Raw genomic sequence first — 25,134 nt, forward strand, 5'->3', positions numbered from 1 at the left:
TCAAAGACATCATGCAAGACTACAAATCTCTAGCTGACATCTCTAGCTGACACCAAGAAGGAGAGTGATGTCGTACTGCATCAGATGACCTGGCCTCCACAATTACCCGACCTCAACCATACAGAGATGTTTGGGATGAGTTGGACCGCAGAATGAAGGAAAAGCAGCCAACAAGTGCTCAGCATATGTGGGAACTCCTTCAAGACTGTTGGAAAAGCATTCCAGGTGAAGCTGGTTGAGAGAACACTAAGAGTGTGCAAAGCTGTCATCAAGACAAAGGGTTGCTACTTTGAAGAATCTAAAATAAATAAATCAAAATTGATTTTATAAAACATTTTCTTGGTTACTACGTGATTCCATGTGTTATTTCATAGTTTTGCTTTCTTCAATGTAAAAAAATAGTACAAATAAAGAAAAACCCTTGAATGAGTAGCTGTGTTCAAATTTGTGACTGGTACTGTGTGAGAGAGCAAGAGAGAGCACACAAACCCACACTTTATTTCAGGTAACTATTGCATACTACATGCATTATAGCTGATTAACATTCAGAGGTCCTTCTCTTAGGTTTTAAAAGGCACGTACATATAAGTATTGGGTATTAGTATGCATATTACATGGTGTGTAGAAGATAGCAGATAGTGTTGATTAAGCTGCTTGAGATAATATTCATAAAAGTACAGTAGTACTGATAGACTACATGCAAAAGTATGTGGACACCTGCTTGTCAAACATCTCATTCCAAAATCATGGGCATTAATATGAAGTTGGTCTCCCCTTCTGCTATAATAACTTCCACGCTTCTGGGAAAGCTATCCACTAGATGTTGGAATATTGCTGCGGGGACTTGCTTCTATTCAGCCCCAAGAGCATTAGTAAGGTCGAGCACTGATGTTGGGCGATAAGGCTTGCAGTCAGCGTTCCAATTCATCCCAAAGGTTTTCAATGGGGTTGAGGTCAGGGCTCTGTGCAGGTCAGTCAAATTCTTCCACACCGATCTCAACAAACCATTTCTCTATGGGTACATTGTCATGCTGAAACAGGAAAAGGGCCTGCCCCAAACTGTTGCCACAAAGTTGGAAGCACAAAATGATCTAAAATGTAATTCTATGCTGTAGCAGTAAGATTTCCCTTCATTGGAAATAAAGGGCCTAGCCCGACCATGTAAAACATCCCCAGACCATTATTCCTCCTCCACCAAACTTTACAGCGGGCACTATGCATTGGGGCTGGTAGCGTTCTCCTGGCATCCGCCAAACCCAGATTCCTCTGTCGGCCTGCCAGATGGTGAAGCATGATTCATCACTCCAGAGAATGCTCCAGAGTCCTATGGCGGCGAGCTTTACACCACTCCAGCCGACGCTTGGCATTGTGCATGGTGATCTTAGGCTTGTCTGTGGCTGCTCGGCCATGGAAACCCATTTCAAGAAGCTCCCGACAAACAGTTATTGTGCTGACGTTACGTCCTGAAGCCGTTTGGAACTCGGTAGTGAGTTTTGCAACCGAGGACAGACAATTTTTTTTACGCGCTTTGGCGGTCCCGTTCTGTGAGCAGTCCCGTTCTGCAGGGCAGAAATTTGATGAACTGACTTGTTGGAAAGGTGGCATCCTATGATGGTGCCATGGTGAAAGTCACTGAGCTCTTCAGTAAGGCCATTCTATTGACAATGTTTGTCTATGGAGACTGCATGGCCCCCCTAGCTCTGACAGCTACGTTAAAGGAGCATTTTTACTTTCTATGCCTGTGATATGTGGTTGTCCCCCTAGCTATCTTAAGATGAATGCACTAACCTTTAGTCACTCTGGATAAGTGCATCTGCTAAATGACAAAAATGTCAATGTAAAATGTGTGGCTGAAATAGCCAAATCAACTAATTTGAAGGGGTGTCCACATACTTTTGTATATATAGTGTATATCTGTGTGAGAGTAAGTTAATTATGTGCGTGTATACAATGTATGTGTGTACACTGAGTGGTTATTCTCTCCAGGAGAGGAAGTAGAGCTGGCCCAGTGCATCGCCACACACCAGTTCACTGGAGCAGTGTGGGTTCACCTCCAAGACCAGAACAGGACCCGCACACACAAACACACCCACCTGTGCAGAAACACAGATGGTGTAAGCACACACACACACACCATTACTGTGACTATTCATCTGTTCTTTGTGAAATGATTTGAGTGTGTGAAAGAGTTAGAATGACATGCACCTGTTTCTTGGTGTGTCTGTCCCACATTTTGACCGTTCTGTCATGGGACGCCGAGATGATAGTGCTGTTGGTGAGTCTCAGAACACTGATCCTGTCACTGTGTGCCTAGGGAAAATCAATCAAAATTATCATAGAAAAATAAGACAACAGTTTCCTCTTCAAGACAGTCACCATCACCATCAGAGAAAAGGGGAGGGATCTTACAGGTTTCCTGCTGCTCCAGGAGTTGATGTTTGGTGGCTGGTTGAACCACATATTCCCCTTGGAATCTCCACACACAACCAACTCTGGAGACAGGACACAAATTACAGTGCAGTTAATAAATTATTAATTTACAGATGATTCACAAGTAGTATCAAAATTAATATGAGTATGTGAGTGTCATTGTACTGCAGTGCAGCTACCTCTATCCACAGTCACAGCAGTTATCCAGCCACCTTTTCCACCACAAGTCTCCTCCATTTCTAGCTCAATTTTACCACATGATGACTGCAGTTCAGTCTTTGGGCCCATGGCATACTAGGGAAGGCAGATAGGACCATATTATAATCTACCAATAGAACTCTTATTAAAACAATCTAAAACAGCAGCAGTGTTGTCATTGAGGAGAATTATATCAGTGATGGTGGTAAACTTACCATGAAGCCAAGCACAATCTGTCCTTTCTTTTCGCCCACCAGCCAAGTGCTTTTTTCATCATTGGCCACCATCCCAAGAATGTGTGTGTCATCCTTCCAACTGCAATTTAGGCAAGTTATGTACATTTCAAGTCAGTATTTTTCATCTAATAATGTGTATACCATGATTGAGTGAGTGAGTGCGTGCTTTACTTGTCAATCTCTCTATCAGCGTCAGCGAGGACATTGATGATATTTCCATCCTCACAGGTTCCCAGCAGGATGGAGCAGTAGTACAGGTGCATCACTGGGATAGGCACTGAGTATGTGGACATCTTCAACAGACTAGGGACAACAGGATGAGAGTCTTTGCCGGCAGGCAATGCAGGAGTACAAGAACAAATGTTGACTAAAATTGTATCCTTGTACTAATGAAAGTTCTACAAATTTGCAACCAGCAGATATTGCCTGAATCAATCTCTTACAAATGCCAAATTGGGCCAATAGCAACCATCGCATAGTTGACATATAATGGCCAAGAGCTGACCTTGCAGCGTTGTGCTGAGGATTCCACTCCACCTTCCACACTGACACAGAGCGCTGCCTGCATCCCACAGCAAACTGGTCATCAGGCATGGAGCATATCGCTGTTACACTACTGTCAGACACCTGAGCGACACAAGCAAATCAAAGATAAACCAACTTTGTTCTATTAGTCAATGAGAGAATCACAATAACACTACAAGGTTCTGAATGGTTGGCACTGTATGGAGATACCTTTTTGTGGCCAACTGCAGAATTGTGTTTCCATAGCTCCACTCTGCCAGACTCATAGCCAGACAGTAGCAAATCCCCACTCTGGCAGAAGGACAGAGCGGTAACAGTGCCCCTCTGGTTGAGAGGACTCTCTGGAAGAAAAAATAAAGAGGGGAAATTAATCAATAAAACAAAAAACAAGTATAGAAATTGGAGGATTGGTTTAGGTTGACAATTCAGGTGGATAAATGTGTTACCCATTGCTGCAGCAACGCTCCAAGACCTCAACGACCGATCTTGAGACACAGTGAGGAATGCAGGGACTCCTTTCTGCTTTGAGACTGCTCCATGTATCCCTCCGCTGTGGCCTTGCAAGGTGCTGTGATGCTGTACCTATAATTAGGAGGCAAAGAGACAATCAGACCAAGCATCACTGCATATTGATACATGCATCTTATTCAAATCAACCTAAATCCTAGAAATTACAAGCAAATTGCATTAATCCCACCTGGAAGGGGTGCCACAGCTTCACTGTGCCATCATCAGACGCCGTAGCAACCATCATGTCCTCCTGCTTAGTTTCCTTGGTCTTGTCTGAATACAAAACATTTAGGAACAATACACTACATGACCACAATGGTATGTGTATCATAGTATTTTTAAAAAGGGGAATAATATTAATATGTTTAATTATTTAGTAAAGATGCAGTACCTGGGTCAGGTAGCACAGAGCAGTGGTGTATGCGTGACCTGTGAGCTGAAATCCTGCTGATTTCCATCCCTGAATCCCATTTCCACACGTGCAGCTCCCCCTCGGCACAGCCTGCTATCACAAACTCTCCCTGCGGACCCCCCAAGACAACACAAACATCATCAAGACAAAATGGAAACACCATCACAACTTACAGTGCCTCATTACATATAGACAGCACAATTTCACCGTGAAGATACTTTTTTTCTCCCCTCCTCACCTTCTCCATTAAGACTACAGTTTAAAGCCATCCATCCAGTACCATTTTAGAGAGGTCCATACTGCCCCCTATTGTTAGACTCACCAGGCAGCAGACTGCACTGAGGGAGGATCTCGCCAGGATCTCTCTCACACTGCGACCTTTCTGTAGGTCCCACATACGGATCTTGCAGTCACTGGAACAGCTCACCTGAGAGACAAACAGACATCAAGTTACTTGGGTTTAATTCAGAAGTATCTTTGTGGTTGAAATGATAATTATCATCAAGATAAAAACAGGCAACAAAAGGACATAGAAAAAACCCCCACTAAACAGACACTAACCACACAGTTTGGGCCCCAGACACAGCCAGTTATCCAGTCTCCATGGCAGTGTGGTAGAGACTGAGTGAGAGTAGGAGGAGAGGAACTGGCATTCCACACCATTAGAACCTGAAAAGAAAGTCACATTATCACTACAACTGCCACAAGTAACAGACAGCTCTTAATATTCTTGGTTGTTTCCATCAACAACATCCCCACTATTCACAATAAAAGTACAATTTCAACACACTAACTAATCTCTCGTGGACTGACTACGTAAACAACAGGTACCGTAGATCTGTCATGACACAACGGGATGCATAAGATAACGAGCAGCATTCATTTCAGTACTTGTCAATGGTTATTTGGACAAAACACGATTTCACAGGTGTTTGCAACTTTCACATTTCTGAAGGGGACATTTGGCCCATAGACTTGCAGAGAGCGGGTAGAGCTCTTAGTTCCGATCCTCGTTCTCCCTCTTCCTTTAACACGTATGGACCCAGAACTTAAATCGAGCATCTGACCCCTTTAGTTCTGGGTTAACTGAGATTACACACCAACCGAAACTCAAATATGAACACACTCTTTAAAACTATACCTGATCTTTTCCACCAGACAGTAACTCCTCCCCAGTTGGACTGAAGGCCAGGCAGGTTACCCCTCCACTGTGACCTCTCAGGACAGAGATCACACTGGGGTCAACCCAGGGGTCAGAGGTCAAGTCCTTCACTGCCCACAGAGCAATGGAGCAGTCATCTGAGGAAAGAGATGGCGAAAGTTAGTAAATTGTTAATAAAATGATTAGATGAATTAGTGATTAGTACAAAATGAGTTTACTACTGATCAACTGAGTGTTTAAGTTATTGGTCTGACCTGAGGCAGAGGCCAGATAAGAGGAGTTTTGTGCCAGGGCCAGGATGGGGCCTTGTTGCACCCCAAAACATCCCAGCAACACCATGTCTGCCTCCTCCTGTCTCCACACCCTCAGCCGCTGGTCCCCGCCCCCAGACACCAGCAGCTCAGGTTCGTCTGCAGCCAGCCACATCAGGCAGAGGATAGACACCCGCAGGTCCTTGCTAGCCCATGTCCTATCACCTGCACAATAGGGTTGGGGTGTGTTAAGTGATTCATTCAATTGATTCATTTCATTGGCTTGCAGAGTTGTGTTTGTTGGCAAACTTAAAACCATATACCTGATTCAAGACTGAAAAGTTTCAACCCATCACCATGGTAACCCACTGCAGCATAACCACCAGCGACAGCCACACATAGAGCAGCGGGCTCCGTGGTTGACATCTTCTTTCCCTTCTGAATAACAGACTCCTGAATAACAGACTCCTGTCAAGGCAAACAAAGTGATTTTTGAGATTCCAAGTGACAGAAATGGAAATTGAGGAACTTCTGAAACATGAGTGGAACAGCATACCTTGGATTCTCCAAATACATTCACAGAGCGACCCAGACCACCTGACCATAACTGGACCTGTGGAGGAAGGGGGAATAGGCAAATAAGGAACCTCTCAAAGTGTGTGTGTGCATATGGGAAGATCTCAATTGCTTACTCCTCGCATCTGCTCTCCTTCAAAACCCATTGGATGAGAAAGACAGAGGTCCCTCTCTGAAACTACTCCTACAATGGGTTTTGACAAGGAGAGGATGCAAGGAGTATGCAATTGAGATCTTCCCTGTGTGTGTGTAGGTAAACCATCCTTCTCACCGTGTGGTCAGATCCAGCACTCAGGAGTACCGTCCCGCCCAGCAGGAAGGTGAGCACCTCTGTAGATCCGCTGTGAGCCTGGTAGCGCCCCACGCAGGTAGAGGCTGGAACTGACCACATCCTCACCTCTCCAGACAGACAGCCAGAGCATAGCAGAGAAGAGGAGGGAGAGAAAGACAGACTGCGTACCGACCTCTGATGACCAGAGAGAGTCTGGAAGGGAGGAAGGAAGAATGATGAAAGGTTGTTTTAAAACAACAAACGAATTAAACATTTAACAGTGTGACATCTCTCGCTGCAATACGGTCCTTCATACGACTCACCGTAACTTCGCCCTTCAGCCAGTTCCAGACACGCACAGCTCCATCCCAACCCCCAGCTGCCACAAGATGACCTTCAGGGTCAAAGGTCACACAGTTCAGAGGGCTAGTGCTGGAGAGGGCTGTGACCAGACTGCCTTTTGGAGATGACCACACCTGTGGAGAATAACATTGATAACATTAACGTTCAAATGAATGGCTGAAGTAGGAATCAGAGCGACTGGCATAGTCTTGATGTGAGACTCACTTTAAGGCTTAGGTCCAGAGACACAGTTGCAAGGTGCTTCCTGTCTGCACTGACGTCACTTCCTGTTATTCTGTTTGAGTGGCCATCGATGAGGGCAGTTCTAGAAAGACAAGACAGTTAACAATTTTGTATGTCTGCAAGTTTGGAATTTTGTAATCCCATATAGGCCTTGGGACTTTTTAAAATTCCAAGCATTCTCACCTGCAGCCATTCTCAACATCCCACAATTCAATCTGTCCATCAAATGAAGTAGTTCCCAAAAGCCCCTCCCTCAAGAAGACACATCCTGAGATTCCGTCACAGCTGCTCACCAGTGACCTCACTTCCTGTTAACGGTCAAGGTAAAATGGACTTAGATTCAAAGATGGAGCATTTGAAAGATATTACTGTCATATTTTAGTGCTGATGGTGGCATATAGTCAGTAGTAAGTCCTTTCCTAGTCTGTTAGGTCAGTGGCATATTGTTGTTATGAAAATAGAGCAGGAGTTTACCTGTCCAGTCTCTGTGTGGACGAGGTGGAGGGTGCCCTGTCCAGTCCCTACTGCCATGACCCCACCCCCTGGACTCACAACCACACAGGTGGGCTCAGAGGAGTAGGTGGAGACCAGCTTACTGTGGTAACAGAGGACACCAGCATCACTAAGATAACAATATAACTAACTCACTGAGGTAGGGAACACAGAGGTCAATATGGTCTAACTGCAATAACTGTAAAAATCAGATTAGCTACCTGGTTTCCGTCTGGGTATGTTGTTCATTGTTCAGCCACCTCATCACATGCACCCCTTTTCCCATCATGCCTTGTGCCCATACATGGGCGTCAGTGTGGTTGGGCTCGTTGAGAGCTTGCTGCAGAAACAGGGCTGGCCATGAGGACAGGATGGGTGCATGGCGCTGCAGGAACCCGACACAATCTGTCAGACCGCTCTGGTCTTCAGAGGAAAAAGGAGAGAAAGACTCAACTCTGGGCTTTCTGTCTGAGGAACAGATTCTAGAGACTTTTCTATACAGGTAACCAGTAAAAAGCGCTAAATTATTTTACCTAAAGTGTCCCATGAACCAATACCTTCCGACTCGAACCTCTTGCCTGCAGTGAAGAGAATAATAAAAGTGGAAGTAGAGTAGATTAGTTACTAGATAACCTAACACCCATTATCGAATGAAGTTCTTCCATTTCTCCAGAGAGGTGACTTACCAAACAAGCTGTAGGTCTCCAGGAGGTGGTGCAGGAGGCCATGGCGCACGTTTGCAAACAGGAAATTATAACTAGAGAGCAGGCAATGCAGCGCCTCCCACTGGCCACTTCTCATCTGACCAAAGACAACCAAGTGTTAAGGTGTGGTCAGTGACACAGAGGTCAACTGGGAGAGAGGTTAAAAAGCTAGAGGAAGTGTCACTGACCAGGTGGAATGGCAGGTTCAAGATGGAGCTGGCCTCACAGTGAAGAAATGTGCATGTTCCCTGAGGATCTGCCAGCACCCAAAGATGGGCTGAGAGAGAAATAAACAAATCCTTATGTATCCATGTTTGTTTATATACAGATGTAAGCAGTGAATTTGTGTGTAGGATCTTTATAATAGTAGCTACCTGCCAACAGGATATGAGCCCTGGTCCAGTCAGCCTCTCCTGGTAGGAGGAGCTCTTTTTTAAAGGCCAGCTTGACCTCGGGATTGGTCAGTGCCAGGAGGTCATCCGGGCCGTAACAGTGGGATGGATCAATCAGGCTGCAGAACAGAGTCAACAAAGAGATGGACTGTGTTTACGTTCAATTCCTTACAACAGCGCATTCCATGAGAGGGAGTGAACACTTCTGGGAGAAGGGTAGAGAATTGAGCATCATCCAATATTAGTTTGATTGCCTCATTAACCCAAATCTGACCTCCGACTGCCCATCATTTGACACAGTCTCATACCTCTGTAGACTCCGCACCATGTGGGAGAAGGTTGCCATTGGGACACGCTTTATGGGCTTTCTGGCCAAGTGCAGCATATCCTGCCATGTTGCCTTCTCACCTCCAGAGGTCAGGCCATTGCACATGTTCAGTATGGCATATAGGTCTCTCTCCCTCAGGCCTGCAATGGAACCAGGGGGGAATTGTTATGACATGTCACAGAGCAGCATTGCTGATTGAGATGAGGAAACGTGATTAGTAAGTAGGGTATGAATATTAGTGAGTGGTAGATTTTAGCCACTGGAGTCACTTGAGCAGATATAAAAGTTTGTCCACACCACCATCAGCCACCAGGTAAGGAGTGCATGTCCAAATTAGGTTTTGGGTGACATATAGGAAGTACAGTTGAAATCAGAAGTTTACATACACTTAAGGTTGGAGTCATTAAAACTTGTTTTTTCAACCACTCCACAAATTTCTTGTTAACCTCTTGAAGCTAAGGGGCACTATTTTTATTTTTGGAAAAATAACATTCCCAATTTCTCAGGACCAGATGCTAGAATATGCATATAATTGCCAGCTTAGGATAGAAAACACTCTAAAGTTTCCAAAACTGTAAAAATATTGTCTGTGAGTATAACAGAACTGATATTGCAGGCGAAATCCTGAGAAAAATCCAATCAGGAAGTGACTCTTATTTTGAAACCCCTGGTCTTTCTATGCATCCCTATTGCCCATTGAAAGGGATATCAACCAGATTCCTTTTTCTGTGGCTTCCCTAAGGTTTTTACCTTTATTTTGAAGAATGAGCGTAAACGTCCACATTGCGTAAGTGGTCAGTTGTTGGCTCTAAGTGTGATTTTTGCGCTAAACAGAGAGGTAGCCCGGTCCTAGTGAAAAGCCAACTGTCCCGGTTGATATATTATCTAATAGATATTTGAAAAACACTGAGGATTGATTATAAAAAACGTTTGCCATGTTTGTGACGATATTATGGATATAATTTGGAATTTTTCTCTGCGTTCACGTAACCGCTATTTCCGGTGGATTCCTAGGCATAACACATCAAACTAACAAAGGTATTTGGATATAAAAAATATCTTTATGGAACATTTGCTGTCTAACTGTGAGTCTCGTGAGTGAAAACATCCGAAGCTCAAAAGGTAAACGATTAATTTGATTGCTTTTCTGATTTTCGTGACCAAGTTACCTGCCGCTAGGTGTACATAATGTTTTGTTAGTATATCGATAAACTTACACAAATGCTTGTATTGTTTTCGCTGTAAAGCATAATTTCAAAATCTGAGACGACAGGGTGATTAACAAAAGGCTAAGCTGTGTTTCGCTATATTTCACTTGTGATTTCATGAATATGAATATTTTCTAGTAAGATTATTTGACCGTTGCGCTATGCTATTTAGCGTAGTTGATGACAATTATCCCGGATCCGGGGAGGTGGTTCCAAGAGGTTAACAAACTATAGTTTTGGGAAGTCGGTTAGGACATCTACTTTGTGCGTGACAAGTAATTTTTCCAACAATTATTTACAGACAGATTATTTCACTTATAATTCACTGCATCACAATTCCAGTGGGTCAGAAGTTTACATACACTAAGTTGACTGTGCCTTTAAATAGCTTGAAAAATTCCAGAAAGTGAAGTCATGGCTTTAGAAGCACCTGATAGACATATTTGAGTCAATTGGAGGTGTACCTGTGAATGTATTTCAAGGGCTACCGTCAAACTCAATGTCTCTTTGATTGACATCATGGGAAAATCAAAAGAAATCAGCCAAGACCTCAAAAAAATTTGCAGACCTCCACAAGTCTGGTTCATCCTTGGGAGCAATTTCCAAACGCCTGAAGGTACCACGTTCAGCTGTACAAACAATAGTACGCAAGTATAAACACCATGGGACCACGCAGCCGTCATACCTCTCAGGAAGGAGACGCGTTGGTGAGAAAAGTGCAAATCAATCCCAGAACAACAGCAAATTACCTTGTGAAGATGCTGGAGGACACAGGTACAAAAGTATCTATATCCACAGTAAAATGAGTCCTATATCAACATAACCTGAAAGGCCGCTCAGCAAGGAAGAAGCCACTGCTCCAAAACCACCATAAAAAAAGCCAGACTACGGTTTGCAACTGCACATGGGGACAAAGATCGTACCTTTGGGAGAAATGTCATCTGGTCTGATGAAACAAAAATAGAACTGTTTGGCCATAATGACCATTGTTATGTTTGGAGGAACAAGAGAGAGGCTTGCAAGCCGAAGAACACCATCCAAACCGTGAAGCACGGGGGTGACACCATCATGTTGTGGGGGTGCTTTGCTGCAGGAGGGACTGGTGCACTTCACAAAATAGATTGCAACATGAGGCAGAAAAATTATGTGGATATATTGAAGCAACATCTCAAGACATCAGTCAGGAAGTTAAAGCTTGGTTGCAAATGGGTCTTCCAAATGAACAATGACCCAAAGCATACTTCCAAAGTTGTGGCAAAATGGCTTAAAGACAACAAATTCAAGGTATTGGAGTGGCCATCACAAAGTCCTGACCTCAATCCTATAGGAAATTTGTGGGCAGAACTGAAAAAGCATGTACGAGCAAGGAGGCCTACAAACCTGACTCAGTAACATCAGCTCTGTCAGGAGGAATTGGCCAAAATTCACCAATCACTTATTGTGGGAAGCTTGTGGAAGGCTATCCGAAACATTTGACCAAAGTTTAACAATTTAAAGGCAATGCTACCAAATACTAATTGAGTGTATGTAAACTTCTGACCCACTGGGAATGTGATGAAAGAAATAAAAGCTAAAATAAGTCATTCTCTCTACTATTATTCTAACATTTCACATTCTTAAAATAAAGTGGTGATCCTAACTGACGTAAGACAGGGAATTTTTACTAGGATTAATTGTCAGGAATTGTGAAAAACTGAGTTTAAATGAATTTGGCTAAGGTAAACTTCCGACTTCAACTTTGTGTGTTGAAAAGACAGTGGATGGTGCCTCCCGGGTGGCGCAGTGGTTAACAGCGGATGGTGACAGTGGATGGTGCCTCCCGGATGGCGCTGTGCCACCAGAGACACTGGGTTTGCGCCCAGGCTCTGTCGTAACCGGCCGTGACCGGGAGGTCCGTGGGGCGATGCACAATTGGCATAGCGTTGTCCGGGTTAGGGAGGGATTGGCCGGTAGGGATATCGTTGTCTCATCGCGCACCAGCAACTCCTGTGGCGGGCTGGGCACAGTGCACACCAACCAAGGTTGCCAGGTGCATGGTGTTTCCTCCGACACATTGGTGCGGCTGGCTTCCGGGTTGGATGCGTGCTGTGTTAAGAAGCAGTGCGGCTTGGTTGGGTTGTGTATGGGAGGACGTATGACTTTCAACCTTCGTCTCTCCCGAGCCGGTACGGGAGTTGTAGCGATGAGACAAGATAGTAGCTACTAAAAACAATTGGGTACCACGAAATTGGGGAGAAAAAAGGGGGTAATTATTATTTTTTCAAACACACAAAAAAGAAAAGACAGTGGATGCAGTTTGTGAATAAGGTGGTTTTGAAGTGCCCTGGCTCTCACCGGTGCTGCTGACAGTCAAGGCGGCTAACGCCCAGCCAAGTCCCACTTCTCTGTACTGGGACTGCAGTCTGGTCAGGCTGTGCTGCACCAGCTCACTCAGAGACGGAGGAAGAGCCTGCAGGCTCTCCTTCATCTGGAACACAGACACTTATTCATCATCTGACACAGATCATCATGACTATGGGTCGGGTCAATGTGACATGCATGACGTCTGACCTTTTCAAAGGAGGCAAAGTTCCTCAGGTCCTCACAGGCCAGGTGCAGATAAAGTGGACTCACTGCTCCCTTCTTCATCAGAAGGGTCTGAAGCTATACAGGTACACAGAGACAAGAGTTAATTAATGGTGACAAAATTATACAGGGCAGGTCATACTATTCACAACACTGTTAGTAGGCTTTTCAGAGTGATGATATGGGGTCCCATGTGGCTCAGTTGGTAGAGCACGGTGCTTGCAACACCAGGGTTGTGGGTTAGATTCTCACAGGGGACCAGTACAAAAAACGTATCCACTCACTACTGTAAGTTGCTCTGGATAAGAGCAGCTGCTAAATTACTAAAATGTAAAGATAATAACCTGATTATTGAAAGCTGAGTCACTAAGCTTCTTCCCGTAAACGCCAAGTTCCTTCTGAACTATCTCCTTTCTGTCCGGCAAAGAAAGCTGTCCTAAAGGAAACAAGAAGGCCAGTTTCCTCTTGGCGAGGACTCGCAGCAGGGCCGAAGTGGAGGTGACACTCAGCACCAAAGACACACCCTGTCAGAAGAACACAACAAAAGAAAGAGCAGAAGTTTTTTTTATTTATTCGTTATTTTACCAGGTAAGTTGACTGAGAACACGTTCTCATTTGCAGCAACGACCTGGGGAATAGTTACAGGGGAGAGGAGGGGGATTAATGAGCCAATTGTAAACTGGGGATTATTAGGTGACCGTGATGGTTTGAGGGCCAGATTGGGATTTTAGCCAGGACACCGGGGTTAACACCCCTACTCTTACGATAAGTGCCATGGGATCTTTAATGACCTCAGAGAGTCAGGGCACCCGTTTAACGTCCCATCCGAAAGACGGCACCCTACACAGGGCAGTGTCCCCAATCACTACCCTGGGGCATTGGGATATTTTTTTTAGACCAGAGGAAAGAGTGCCTCCTACTGGCCCTCCAACACCACTTCCAGCAGCATCTGGTCTCCCATCCAGGAACTGACCAGCACCAGTGCTTAGCTTCAGAAGCAAGCCAGCAGTGGTATGCAGGGTGGTATACTGCTAGTGTTAAATCCTATACTACAGTGGGGCAAAAAAGTATTTAGTCAGCCACCAATTGTGCAAGTTCTCCCACTTAAAAAGATGAGAGGCCTGTCATTTTCATCATAGGTACACTTCAACTATGACAGACAAAATGAGAAGAAAAAAAAAATCCAGAAAATCACATTGTAGGATTTTTTATGAATTTATTTGCAAATTATGGTGGAAAATAAGTATTTGGTCACCTACAAAAGTTTCTCAATACTTTGTTATATAACCTTTGTTGGCAATGACAGAGGTCAAACGTTTTCTGTAATTCTTCACAAGGTTTTCACACACTGTTGCTGGTATTTTGGCCCATTCCTCCATGCAGATCTCCTCTAGAGCAGTGATGTTTTGGGGCTGTTGCTGGGCAACACAGACTTTCAACTCCCTCCAAAGATTTTCTATGGGGTTGAGATCTGGAGACTGGCTAGGCCACTCCAGGACCTTGAAATGCTTCTTACGAAGCCACACCTTCGTTGCTCGGGCGGTGTGTTTGGAATCATTGTCATGCTGAAAGACCCAGCCACGTTTCATCTTCAATGGCCTTGCTGATGGAAGGAGGTTTTCAATCAAAATCTCACAATACATGGCCCCATTCATTCTTTCCTTTACACAGATCAGTCGTCCTGGTCCCTTTGCAGAAAAACAGCCCCAAAGCATGATGTTTCCACCCCCATGCTTCACAGTAGGTATGGTGTTCTTTGGATGCAACTCAGCATTCTTTGTCCTCCAAACACGACGAGTTGAGTTTTTACCAAAAAGTCCTATTTTGGTTTCATCTAACCATATGACATTCTCCCAATCTTCTTCTGGATCATCCAAATGCTCTCTAGCATACTTCAGACGGGCCTGGACATGTACTGGCTTAAGCAGGGGGACACGTCTGGCACTGCAGGATTTGAGTCCCTGGCGGCGTAGTGTGTTACTGATGGTAGGCTTTGTTACTTTGGTCCCAGCTCTCTGCAGGTCATTCACTAGGTCCCCCGGTGTGGTTCTGGGATTTTTGCTCACCGTTCTTGTGATCATTTTGACCCCACGGGGTGAGATCTTGCGTGGAGCCCCAGATCGAGGTAGATTATCAGTGGTCTTGTATGCGTCTCCTTTGACAGCTCTTTGGTCTTGGCCATAGTGGAGTTTGGAGTGTGACTGTTTGAGGTTGTGGACAGGTGTCTTTTATACTGATAACTAGTTCAAACAGGTGCCATTAATACAGGTAACGATTGGAGGACAGGGGAGCCTCTTAAAGAAGAAGTTACAGGTCTGTGAGAGCCAGAAATCTTGCTTGTTTGTAGGTGACCAAATACTTATTTTCCACCATAATTTGCAAATAAATTCATTAAAAATCCTACAATGTGATTTTCTGGATTTTTTTCTCTCATTTTGTCATAGTTGAAGTGTACCTATGATGAAAATTACAGGCCTCTCTCATCTTTTTAAGTGGGAGAACTTGCACAATTGGTGGCTGACTAAATACTTTTTTGCCCCACTGTATATGATACTACATCACTACATCAGTGGAGGCTGCTGAGGGGAGGATGGCTCATGTCTGGAACGGAAAGAACAGAATGGCATCAAACACATGGAAACCATGTGTTTGATAACATTCCACCAATTCCACTCCAGCCATTACCACGAGCCCATCCTCCCCAATTAAGGTGCCATCAACTTCCTTTGGTCACCATGTACACAGATAAACTGAAAATGTCTGTGTACATTTAGGCTGAGTTTCTGACCTGAGGAAGGTGCTGTGGTATCCAATCAGAGGTCAGCTGTCCTGTACCATCCTGCACATGCTCTGCCCCATCAACTAGCAGGGCCAGTGGTTGGTCCTTCCTGGCGTCACTCAACTGGGAGTGGAATTCTGTCAGAAGATCTCTATGATAAAACAGATATGGTTGGATTAGTCTTGAGCAGCATTGGCCCTTCCTATTGACTCAAGCACATTTATTGGCAGAGTCATTGAAAGGCCATTTGACAAAATCTGGATAAAATGTTTGCTGTCTGCACTCACTTATAAGAGGAAGGGAGAGGCAAGTCTTCTTTTTCATTGCCTCTCCGTAACCACTGTACAAGGCAGCGTAGAAGGTTTTCCACAGTGCATGCTGATTGGGTAGCAGCAGTGGAGTAGGAGATGACATCACCTCTAGGGGTTTTCTGGGACTTGGTAGGAGTTCTTAGGGCGTTCGCCAGAGCAGCCTGTGTGAAGGAGGAGACAATTTATGAGAAAAACCTTACAGAAACCGGGGAGGACTAAAAGATGGATAACATCTTTATACTGAGCGAATAAATTGTGTTTGTGTATCTCTGCTAAAGCTGCTGCTATGGTTTACCATGAAGACAGTCTTGCCCTCTCCTGGAGCTCCCTCCAGCAGCACCATTCCTCCTTTGAGCTGAGCCTCCTGCACCTTCCCCACCGCCCCAGAGATCAGCTTGGCACGGCCAAAGAACTTCCGCTGCAAGGCGCCCTGGTGCACTTCCTGCTCTGACAGATCTGACCTGGAATCACTTTCATCCGTTTTCTGTCAGAGAAACAACATCAATACAATGATTGGTGGAAGTGGAACCCAAAATGGCTTCAATGTTAAGTTGCCTGTCATTTTTAAAGTCTCTGACCTCCACAAACTGCTTCAACAGTGCCCCCCAAAGGTCCTCCAGCACCACCTTCCCAAACTCCTCCAGGCCTTTCACATAGGGCTTCCCATCCACAACACCACCCCACTCACAGGGGTAACTGAGACAGAGAGACAGAGCCCATGAGACCAATAATCTTAATAAAGCTACTTCAAGACAATGTGTAAGGAACAAAAACTGAGCTCACTTCTCTGTGACTTTCGCTTCACTATCCACTATTCTTCTTTTCAGGTCAGCCATCTTACATTCAGCCTCCTTGGACTCAGGAGCAAAGTCTGACCTCCACGCCACAGGAACAGACCTGAGAAACAAACATTGTACGATGATTATTTACATTATTTCATATTCAAATGCATACAGTCAATTGTATTGTTCATACGAATCATTGGCAGATGAACAATTGGACAAATTAGTATTTTTCAAGGTGTGAACCTGGATAAGTGAAGTGGACTGATTTGATAGTGTACCTAGACAGATGGGGTGTCCTGAAGTAGCAAAATATGCGATTCTGAGCTGTGTCTGGATGAAGGGCCTGGAACTGTCGAATCTCCATCTCGGTGATGGACAACCCCGAAGGAGCAGAATCCAGCTGTAGAGAAGGGTAACCAAATCATGAAATATCTTTATCTTATTAAGCAGATTTTCTGACTAGATGTGGCTGCAAATAAAACGTATTTCCTGATAGAAAACATGACATTTTGTGCAACCAGACAGCTTAGTAGGACTAAGAAAGAGAGAGATGGAAAGAAAGATAGCGTCTTGAGAAGGCAGGCCTTACCCAGCTGTATTGTGGGAGGTCTGGTAGGGATGGACAGGGAGGAAGCAGTCCATATCGCTCTCCCAGAATGCCTAGCAGCAGTTGGCTACGGCACACCTCTGAGAGGCAGAGCTCCACGACACGCCCAGTCTCCTCCTCAGTCACCCCCCAGCGCAGTTCCACCTCCTGCAGGTAGAGACAGTGTGGTGCCGCACGACGCCGGAGCTCAGGGAAAACACTGCGCACCAGCACATCTCTCTCAGCGTGCATGTCTCTGAACGTGGAGGAGACAAACACACGCACGCCTCGCCATCTAAAAAGACAGGTAGGACAGAGAGCAAACGACAGGAGGACAGAGAGCAAACGACAGGCAGAGAAAAAGAGGGGGATAAGAGAGTCAGTGATGCAAGAGGAGAGAAAAGAGAGTAATGCTCAGATTGTTTCGTGTTCGTTTAGCTCTATGGTTCTCTTGGTAACCCTATGGCTACCCTATGTTGTCAGAGACAGCCCAATCATCAAGTATGGATAATCATGGACAACCAAACCAGTTTTGAAGGAAACATATTCAACCTGCCCTGCCACAGTACCTCAATTTTGGAGTGGCAGGAAGTGGGGTGATGGCAGCTTCTCGCTCAGCCTCTTTAGCACCCCCCTGTGGTGGGATAATGTGATGCAGCTTGTCTATGTGCTCCACGTGATCCAGCAGTCTAGACGAGCCTCTTTCAGCCACAAACCTGTAGAGTTAAACAAACACTTCAGAGACTCCATGCCACAATGTGTGTGCGTGTGTGTGTCAGAGACAAGAGGGTAAATGAGAAGAAAGCTTGCCTGAGGATCTGCTCGCTGAAGCCTTGGAGTACCACACAGTTCCTGTCTGTGGATTGGTCTATCTTCCTGCAACAGACAGAGGCAGAACATACACGGTGAAGGTTGTAGCTGTTAACACACTGGGGATATAGAACATGGACTGAAAATGCTCCTTCCAGGAAAGAAAGCAAGCAGGGTGACTATAGAAAAGGTAGTTTCTCATAGAATAGCAAATGTATGGAGACAGCCCACTGCTTGCTCTCTCCTACGTGGCAGAGATATGCTGCTGCTCAGCACACAGAAAAGCACCCCCTACCTTTTCCCAAAGAAGATTTTCACTACGAGGACGTTGTTGTTCACATCCTTCCTGTATCGGTCAAGCGCTATGTCCATGTTATTTTCCAAGTAACGATCCCCCAGCACGATGATATTGTCCACCTGAGAATGAAAACGGGAAGGTCACGATTCAAAGTACAATTAAGTCAAATGGAGCCCTGAAAACAATTCAAAATGTGCAAATAAACACACCTTGTTTTTCTGCGTCATCTCTCTGGTCATGAAAGAAGAGAATGTTTCATGCTTGTCATAAGCATTCTGAGACTCCTGTAAGAGAAATTATTCAATCTACTATCAATCTCCAATACATCAGACTTTAAATATTCCCTTCAGTTTATTTAAAAGGACTTCACAGCAATGGCATTATGTCAGTGTATTGAAACCGTTACAACAGTGTGTAGATAGACATGAGGGAAAAGAAGCGACAGCCTCACCTCTAACTGCTTCATCACATGCCTGACATTATCCAACAGCACGTCCGACTTGAGCTCTACTTCTTCACAACCCCACCAGTAAAAGTGGATCAGCTGGGGATGCTCAGCGCTGTGGGCTATCATCAGTGACAGCAACACTGCCACCTCCTGCATCTGTGAGGAAATACACAAATCAGCAGGGTCAGTAATAAGCACAGATTACAGCTGCTAGGCGTTGTAGAGTGTGGCCCCATCTAGAAAAAGATCCCTAGCCCCTACTCACTAGGCCCTTGTCTGGGAGGACTGGACAAGTCTAAGCAATATGGAGAAAATGTGACCTAGCATATCTGAGGGAAGGGTGAAGCTGCTACCATACTGACTATACTTCCCCATTTTTTTTTAGATCTACACAAGTGTATAGAGGGTAGAGGCTAGGGGTTGTTTCTGGTCAGGGACGTAGTGTGTTGAGGGTTCTTACAGAGGGTGTGAGTTTCTCTTCCTTAGTTTCATCTACTTTCTCTGCCTCTATGTCAGGCGGGCAGCAGAAGTCCTGAGTGGCGCTCCAGGTGTCGTCCTCGCCCATGTTACCAGCAAACAAGATCACGGTGCGACCAGGGAGGGGTGGCACGTTGTAACGGCACGAGATCTGCACCGCTGTTTCCAGAGCCTTGCGGTACTGCTCCAGAAGGGCCTGCGAATACAGTCTCTGGCTGTGGACACACACACACTTCAGGGTGCATCGTCCTTACTCAGTATAAACATATATCTAATTATTATCACGCAAACGCAGTAATGCAGATTTTAATATTACAGTTTTCCTCTGGACTTCCTCTACCTGATAAATATTCATGATCAAATCTCCTATGTCCCTTGGTTTCCCTGTCTGGATCAACTGATTCCTCCCCCAGGTGAATACCCGGTGTTGATGTCTGTACCTGGATTTCTTCAACTGACTCTTCTTCATGTTGTAGATGCGGTAGACAAAGGGCACACCTAACGCCACCCTCAGCCTCTTCTGCCCAGCCGTCTCCCAATCCAAACGACTGAGGCACTTGCTCTTAGGCATCTTCTTCAGAATGCCCCTGAGGATCTCCTTAGAGCTGGAGACCGCTTTCTCTGATGCACGGGCTAAAAGAGGGAGGTAAAGCTTTTCCGACAACATCAAATGTAGACTTCTCCAAACTAGAATGTATGTTTGTGTGAAAGATACTAACCCATGTTGTTGAGCTCCATTATGACCTTATAGGCGGAGAGGAAACGGAAGGGAAACTGTCTGCTCTGAATCACTGCTTTCTGTAACAACACCAGTGTTTTATTGGGATATAGGTGTTAATGTAAATATGCTGTATTCTCTACTGTAATTTCTAGCAACTTTTATTTGATCCTCCGCTAGACTTGCATCCTAGTGGTCAAAATCTACATGGATGTTGGACATGTGCTGACAATATATTTTTTATTTGTCCAATGATGTATTCTGCTGATTGCTTGAACATATTATAAAACAAGTGGGAATTTTTGTTTTTTAATTAATCATCACCCTGAAGGTCAGTCTTCCCAGAATCTTCTGATGATGCCGCTCACTGATGCCCTGGGTTATCATATTTCTCAAGTTCCTCAGCATTGCCATGAAGGGCAGAGAGTTACTGTCTGTAAAATAAATAAGGACAGCATTATAACAATATTACAGCCACAATCTGCAGCATTGATTCACTGTGAGTGTGTGTGTGTGTTTTTAAACTAGACCTATCAGTTTCTCCCAGGTGGAGGCTTTGTTTCCCTCTTGGCTGAGTTTGCGTTCCCATGTGTCTGGCTGTTTGAGCTTCATGCGCTGCCCTGCCCGCTCCCTGTCCCACACCCCACTGAGCCCACTGCGGGAGAACGCCTTGGGGTCACCAGGGTACCTGAAACACACATACAAAGCACAGTATCGAGACTGTATACAGCTCGGAAAAGTAACAAAAAATGTTAGCTAATAGATCGTTGGATCTGTAAAATAGAAAAACATCTGTCAACGTCGGTGTTTGGTATACAGTACCGCTTTCCCAGTATGGCCAGGACATGCTGAGCAGGCTCTTTGATGTGAAGCCTCTTGATCATCTTTTTCAGACTGAACTCACTCTGCTTCTTATCCACCACAGGTCTCTCCTCCATTTTCAACTTCAAACATTTACATTATAGTAATTTAGCAGACACTCTTATCCGGAGCAACTTACAGTTCATGCAAAATCTTAAAATAGCTGTGGGTTTATATATTTTCAGAAGATGGGTAAGGCTATAGACTGCTGTCCTAGCTTCATAATCTCCTAGCTTCAAACAGAGATATCACACACACAGTATAGGCTACAATATCAACATTTCCCAAGACATTAAAGAGGCTAAAAGAGATTATTAGCATGCTAGAGGACACAAGACTGTACACACAAAATACACAAGCAAAATATGTTTCCATCCAAGTTTTATGCGAGTAGAGTCGTACTGTAGGAAAAAAAAATGCAATTTTATAAATGCTGGCAGGTAATTTATTTGTTCGACATCTTCTGTCAGTAAAATGTATTTAGCAAGAAAATGGCAGTGGAAACACCTTTATGCGCATATAGTGATATAATAACCATCATATCGATGTAAACTTGGAATCACGCGATGATTTGGTGTGGTTCATTTATTTAATCTGTAGCCTAATAAACCTCCCACTACGACTCAGTTTATTGCAGTTTATTAGGCTACAGATTAAAGTTCATTTATTTAAAGGGTAGTAAAAGTGCACAGCGATGAGCATGATGCTCCTTTCCAATAAATATCTTATTCTGGTGACATGATGATCAATGCTTAAAAATATTAATCTTATCCATAACAATCTCCTCTAGACTAGCCTACCCGCTCTGTATCTGCCAGCAGTCGTTGGCTAGAGTGCACATGCCAAGAATTTGCTATTTTACAACAGACTGTGACAAAACTAACCGCTAGAGTTGAAAATGCATTAAAACACATTTTTATTCAGTACATGAAAACTGTGTGCACCAAGTCATCATGCACAGATTGTTATCCGCCAACAAGTCTGTTTGGTGGAAACACCACTAGTGGGAAATTTAGTATCTTTCTTCATGCGGATTTTAGAACATTCACATGAAAATCTGTCGCCAATAGGATGGAAACCTAGCTCCACACTCACATATTTCTGCAGATTGGTGGCATCACTTCCAAGCATTTTTGCCCATTTTTCCAACTGCTGAGTGGATGGTTTCTGTGATGGAGAGAAAGAGAGAAGATGGAGAAGAGAAAAACAAGCTGTGTGTGTGTGTGTGTGTGTGTACACATGCTTGCCGTACCTTGCCTTTGGGTCTAGAGCAACTGTGTTTGCAGCGATGTTTGCGTGTGTTGTATTTGGCCAGCTGATACTCGTTGAACTGCTTGAACTTGTCTCCCAGGGCTTTCTTCAGACAGGTGGGTAAAGAGTGGCCAAAACACTGAAGATGACATCACAGTGGAATGGTTAGGAGAGATATTCAGTGGATCAGTCTGAGCAAAGCACTGCACAGAATCCCTGATCTACAAATCAGTTTGCCTCCCAAACAACTACTCATTAAGTGATCAAGACGAGCAAACATGTGCAGTACCTTACCGAGTCTGTCCCATGTGGGGAGACAGAGAGAAAGAGAGAGAGAGAGCGAGAAACATGTGCAGTACCTTACTGAGTCTGTCACATGTAGAGAGAGAGACAAACAAAGAGCAGTTGAGATTAGTAAGAGATTCACTGAGATTGACCAAGACTCACCGTGCTGTAGAGTCTCACCACTTCCAGCCAATCAGAGGGTAGCTGCACAGCTGCACAGAAGTACCTACGCATGTGTGGCTTAGTGGTGGGCAGATGGGCAGCAAGAGCCAAAAGGAAGTTAGCTGTGATACGGATGTTCAACTCCTGTCTGGTGTAAACTGCAACCTAAAGGGGAACAGGAAAATATGGTAAAATAGGATAACTGTTTAATGCATCCGAAAATCCATAGAGGATCCTAGTTGGACATTACCAAGAGAGGTTCTCCAGTAACACACACCTTGAGGAGAAACTGGGGATCGTCGGTAGAGATGGCTTTGGACAAGTTCTGGATCCTTTTCCAGACACTTTCCTCTACATCCCAGTCCTTCTGACCGGGAGCAGTGCTCTTATTCACCAGAGAACAGCACACCTCGTTCAGCAGCAAGTACTGATTGAAGCGAAAGTGTGAGGAAAATAAATGATGGGGTAGAAAGAGAGAGCAGGAAAGGGGAGGGAGAATGGTTTTGAGGTTCAGGTTGATGTTGAGATACATGGTTTTCTGTGCGAGACTAAATGCAGAAAATACTCCTTCACCTTTTTGTCTTTCAGTTCTTCCTCCAGTTTATCTTTCCCCCTCTCCATCTCACCAAAGTCCTGTTCCCCGAATGGCATGGTTTGGTCCAACTTCTCTCCATCCAATGCCATGTCCAGGACAGGCATTTCTGTGGATGCCTCAGTCTCCTCAGCCATGACGCTGTCCCGGTCAGAATCCTACCATTTCATAAGGAGGAAAGAAAACACATTTGGTACAATGACAACAAAATGTGCCTGGACTGGAAGGGACCTTGTGCAAACCACATGAACAAAGCCAGACTGAAAAGGATGCATTGTGCCATATACCACAGTCATCTCTTCATAGTAAGACAGCGCGTCCTCAGAGGCAGGCTGCCTAATTCTTCCTTCTCCCCCCATCCGCTCGTCTACATTCAGAACCGGAGGGGGGAGAGAACAGGTAGGAGGCAGGACACGTGTAGAGGGTGCCAGGGTTGAAGAGAACAGATGGGGGAGGGGAGAGGGGAGAGAGAGGGAATGAGGGAAGAGTAGTGAATCCTTCTTTAGGAATTTGTTCTCTGTGCTGAGGAGTGGAGAGGTGAGGAGGGGGGAGGTAAGACAGGGAGAAGTGAGGGAGGAGGTGGTAGTGGAGAGGAGGGAGGAGGTGGTGGAGGTGAGCCTGGAGGGCTTGAGAGAGGGGCAGGAGGAGGGCTGGGATACTGGTCCAGAGAAGGACTGAGGCAGCACAGATGCATGGATCAGGCATCTGTTCTCCATGTTCTGGCCAATGTAGTTAGAGTAGAGCCCCCCTGATGCAGCCTGCTGGTCCTGGGCCCCATGAGGCTGGAGCAAAGTCAGCACCTTCATCTCTGCTGGAAGACAGGTCAATAGACTGTCAGGCAAATATTCACTCAGCACAGGGAGGGTCCTTTTTATAGTACATCTAGGACAGCGTTTCCCAAACTCAGTCCTCGGGACCCCAAGGGGTGCACGGTTTGGTTTTTGCCCCAACACTACACAATTGTTTCAAATAATAAAACATTTATGATTAGTTGAATCGCCTGTGTTGTGCTAGGGCAAAAAAACTAAACGTACACCCCTTGGGGTCCCGGGGAGAGTTTGAGAAACACAGCTCTAGGACAAACAGATTACACAGTACCTCAAGGTAAGAATGTATTTGTACTGTTTTACACCGATTGTAACCTGTGCACATGGAAAGTAAACTTTGAAACTCGACTGACTACGTTTGTTAGAGATAAGCAGTTCATCCGCATTCTAGCCAGGTCTTATTTAAACAGTCAACGGTAAAACATACAAAAGGGCATTCATGTGTTTGGGTGGGTCGCTTGAATGACAAAGAGAGTGGTAAAAAAAGAACAAAGTTCACTCGACACACAAAGATTGTCTTGTGCTTTAGATATGACTGGCTCATTAAATTTATGACAAATCCAGAACCATGAACCAATCCTGTTCTGTCCATGTCCAGAACACCAGACAGAAGTGGTGCTTGTACACAATGACAGATTGGTACAGTACTGCCTAGCTCTGGTCCAGGGCGTTAGGGACGCGCACTAACGCCCTGGACCAGAAGTATAGCGCATCCATGTTCTTCCTACAAATATAATAACACAGAAACACGAATGTCCAGACTAGAATACATTGTGCCCATAGAACAATATTGTGGGAACTGCACAGGGATGAAAGTCTAAAACCAGGTAGTAATCAAAAGGCACATTGAAGTAGCTAGGCTACCCAGACTTACAGGTACTTTGAATGGGCGTGACTGTAGCTAAGTCTTCTGAAAGTCACAAACAGGGACGCAAACTTACCTAATAAGTAGCGGGACAACTACTGGCTAACACTTCAAAAATAATTCTATGTGTGTTCAGTTTCCAAATCACTGGTTCAGAGCAGCCAGATGAAATATTATTTCCGCATACGTCTCCGCCAAGTAGCTGTCTGTCAGACGAGCGCAGTCTATACATCT

General features: G+C 44.8%; 1 protein-coding gene across 2 annotated transcripts; it reads right to left on the reverse strand.

The window, feature by feature from the left end:
- Window positions 1-434: 434 nt before the first annotated feature.
- Window positions 435-25,134, reverse strand: LOC139387327 (telomerase-associated protein 1). Of its 2 annotated transcripts, none has more exons than XM_071133453.1 (56): window positions 24,977-25,134; window positions 23,496-24,016; window positions 23,190-23,366; window positions 22,894-23,043; window positions 22,617-22,781; window positions 22,171-22,308; window positions 22,014-22,085; window positions 20,880-21,001; window positions 20,588-20,745; window positions 20,382-20,491; window positions 20,059-20,137; window positions 19,780-19,972; window positions 19,323-19,554; window positions 18,866-19,018; window positions 18,624-18,698; window positions 18,412-18,533; window positions 18,117-18,182; window positions 17,876-18,022; window positions 17,310-17,601; window positions 16,999-17,120; window positions 16,719-16,832; window positions 16,514-16,631; window positions 16,231-16,419; window positions 15,912-16,096; window positions 15,634-15,775; window positions 13,190-13,369; window positions 12,831-12,923; window positions 12,615-12,747; window positions 9,053-9,212; window positions 8,727-8,863; window positions 8,541-8,629; window positions 8,335-8,449; window positions 8,182-8,226; window positions 7,870-8,071; window positions 7,631-7,751; window positions 7,340-7,464; window positions 7,139-7,238; window positions 6,895-7,047; window positions 6,572-6,784; window positions 6,281-6,337; window positions 6,048-6,192; window positions 5,728-5,949; window positions 5,453-5,610; window positions 4,873-4,980; window positions 4,634-4,738; window positions 4,291-4,420; window positions 4,087-4,172; window positions 3,836-3,971; window positions 3,600-3,730; window positions 3,370-3,491; window positions 3,036-3,167; window positions 2,844-2,943; window positions 2,610-2,724; window positions 2,410-2,492; window positions 2,206-2,310; window positions 435-2,093 (listed from the first exon to the last, which is right to left on the reverse strand). In XM_071133453.1, exons 2-56 carry the CDS (start codon window positions 24,012-24,014, stop codon window positions 1,974-1,976), a joined length of 7,761 nt encoding a protein of 2,586 aa, XP_070989554.1. In that variant the 5' UTR covers window positions 24,015-24,016; window positions 24,977-25,134; the 3' UTR covers window positions 435-1,973. The 2 variants fall into 2 exon arrangements, with proteins under 2 accessions (XP_070989554.1, XP_070989555.1); XM_071133454.1 differs by having other exon boundaries at window positions 23,496-24,019; window positions 24,977-25,114.

The sequence above is a fragment of the Oncorhynchus clarkii genome, chromosome 28 (genome assembly GCF_045791955.1).
Source record: "Oncorhynchus clarkii lewisi isolate Uvic-CL-2024 chromosome 28, UVic_Ocla_1.0, whole genome shotgun sequence".
In the NCBI taxonomy this organism is placed as follows: Eukaryota; Metazoa; Chordata; class Actinopteri; order Salmoniformes; family Salmonidae; genus Oncorhynchus; species Oncorhynchus clarkii.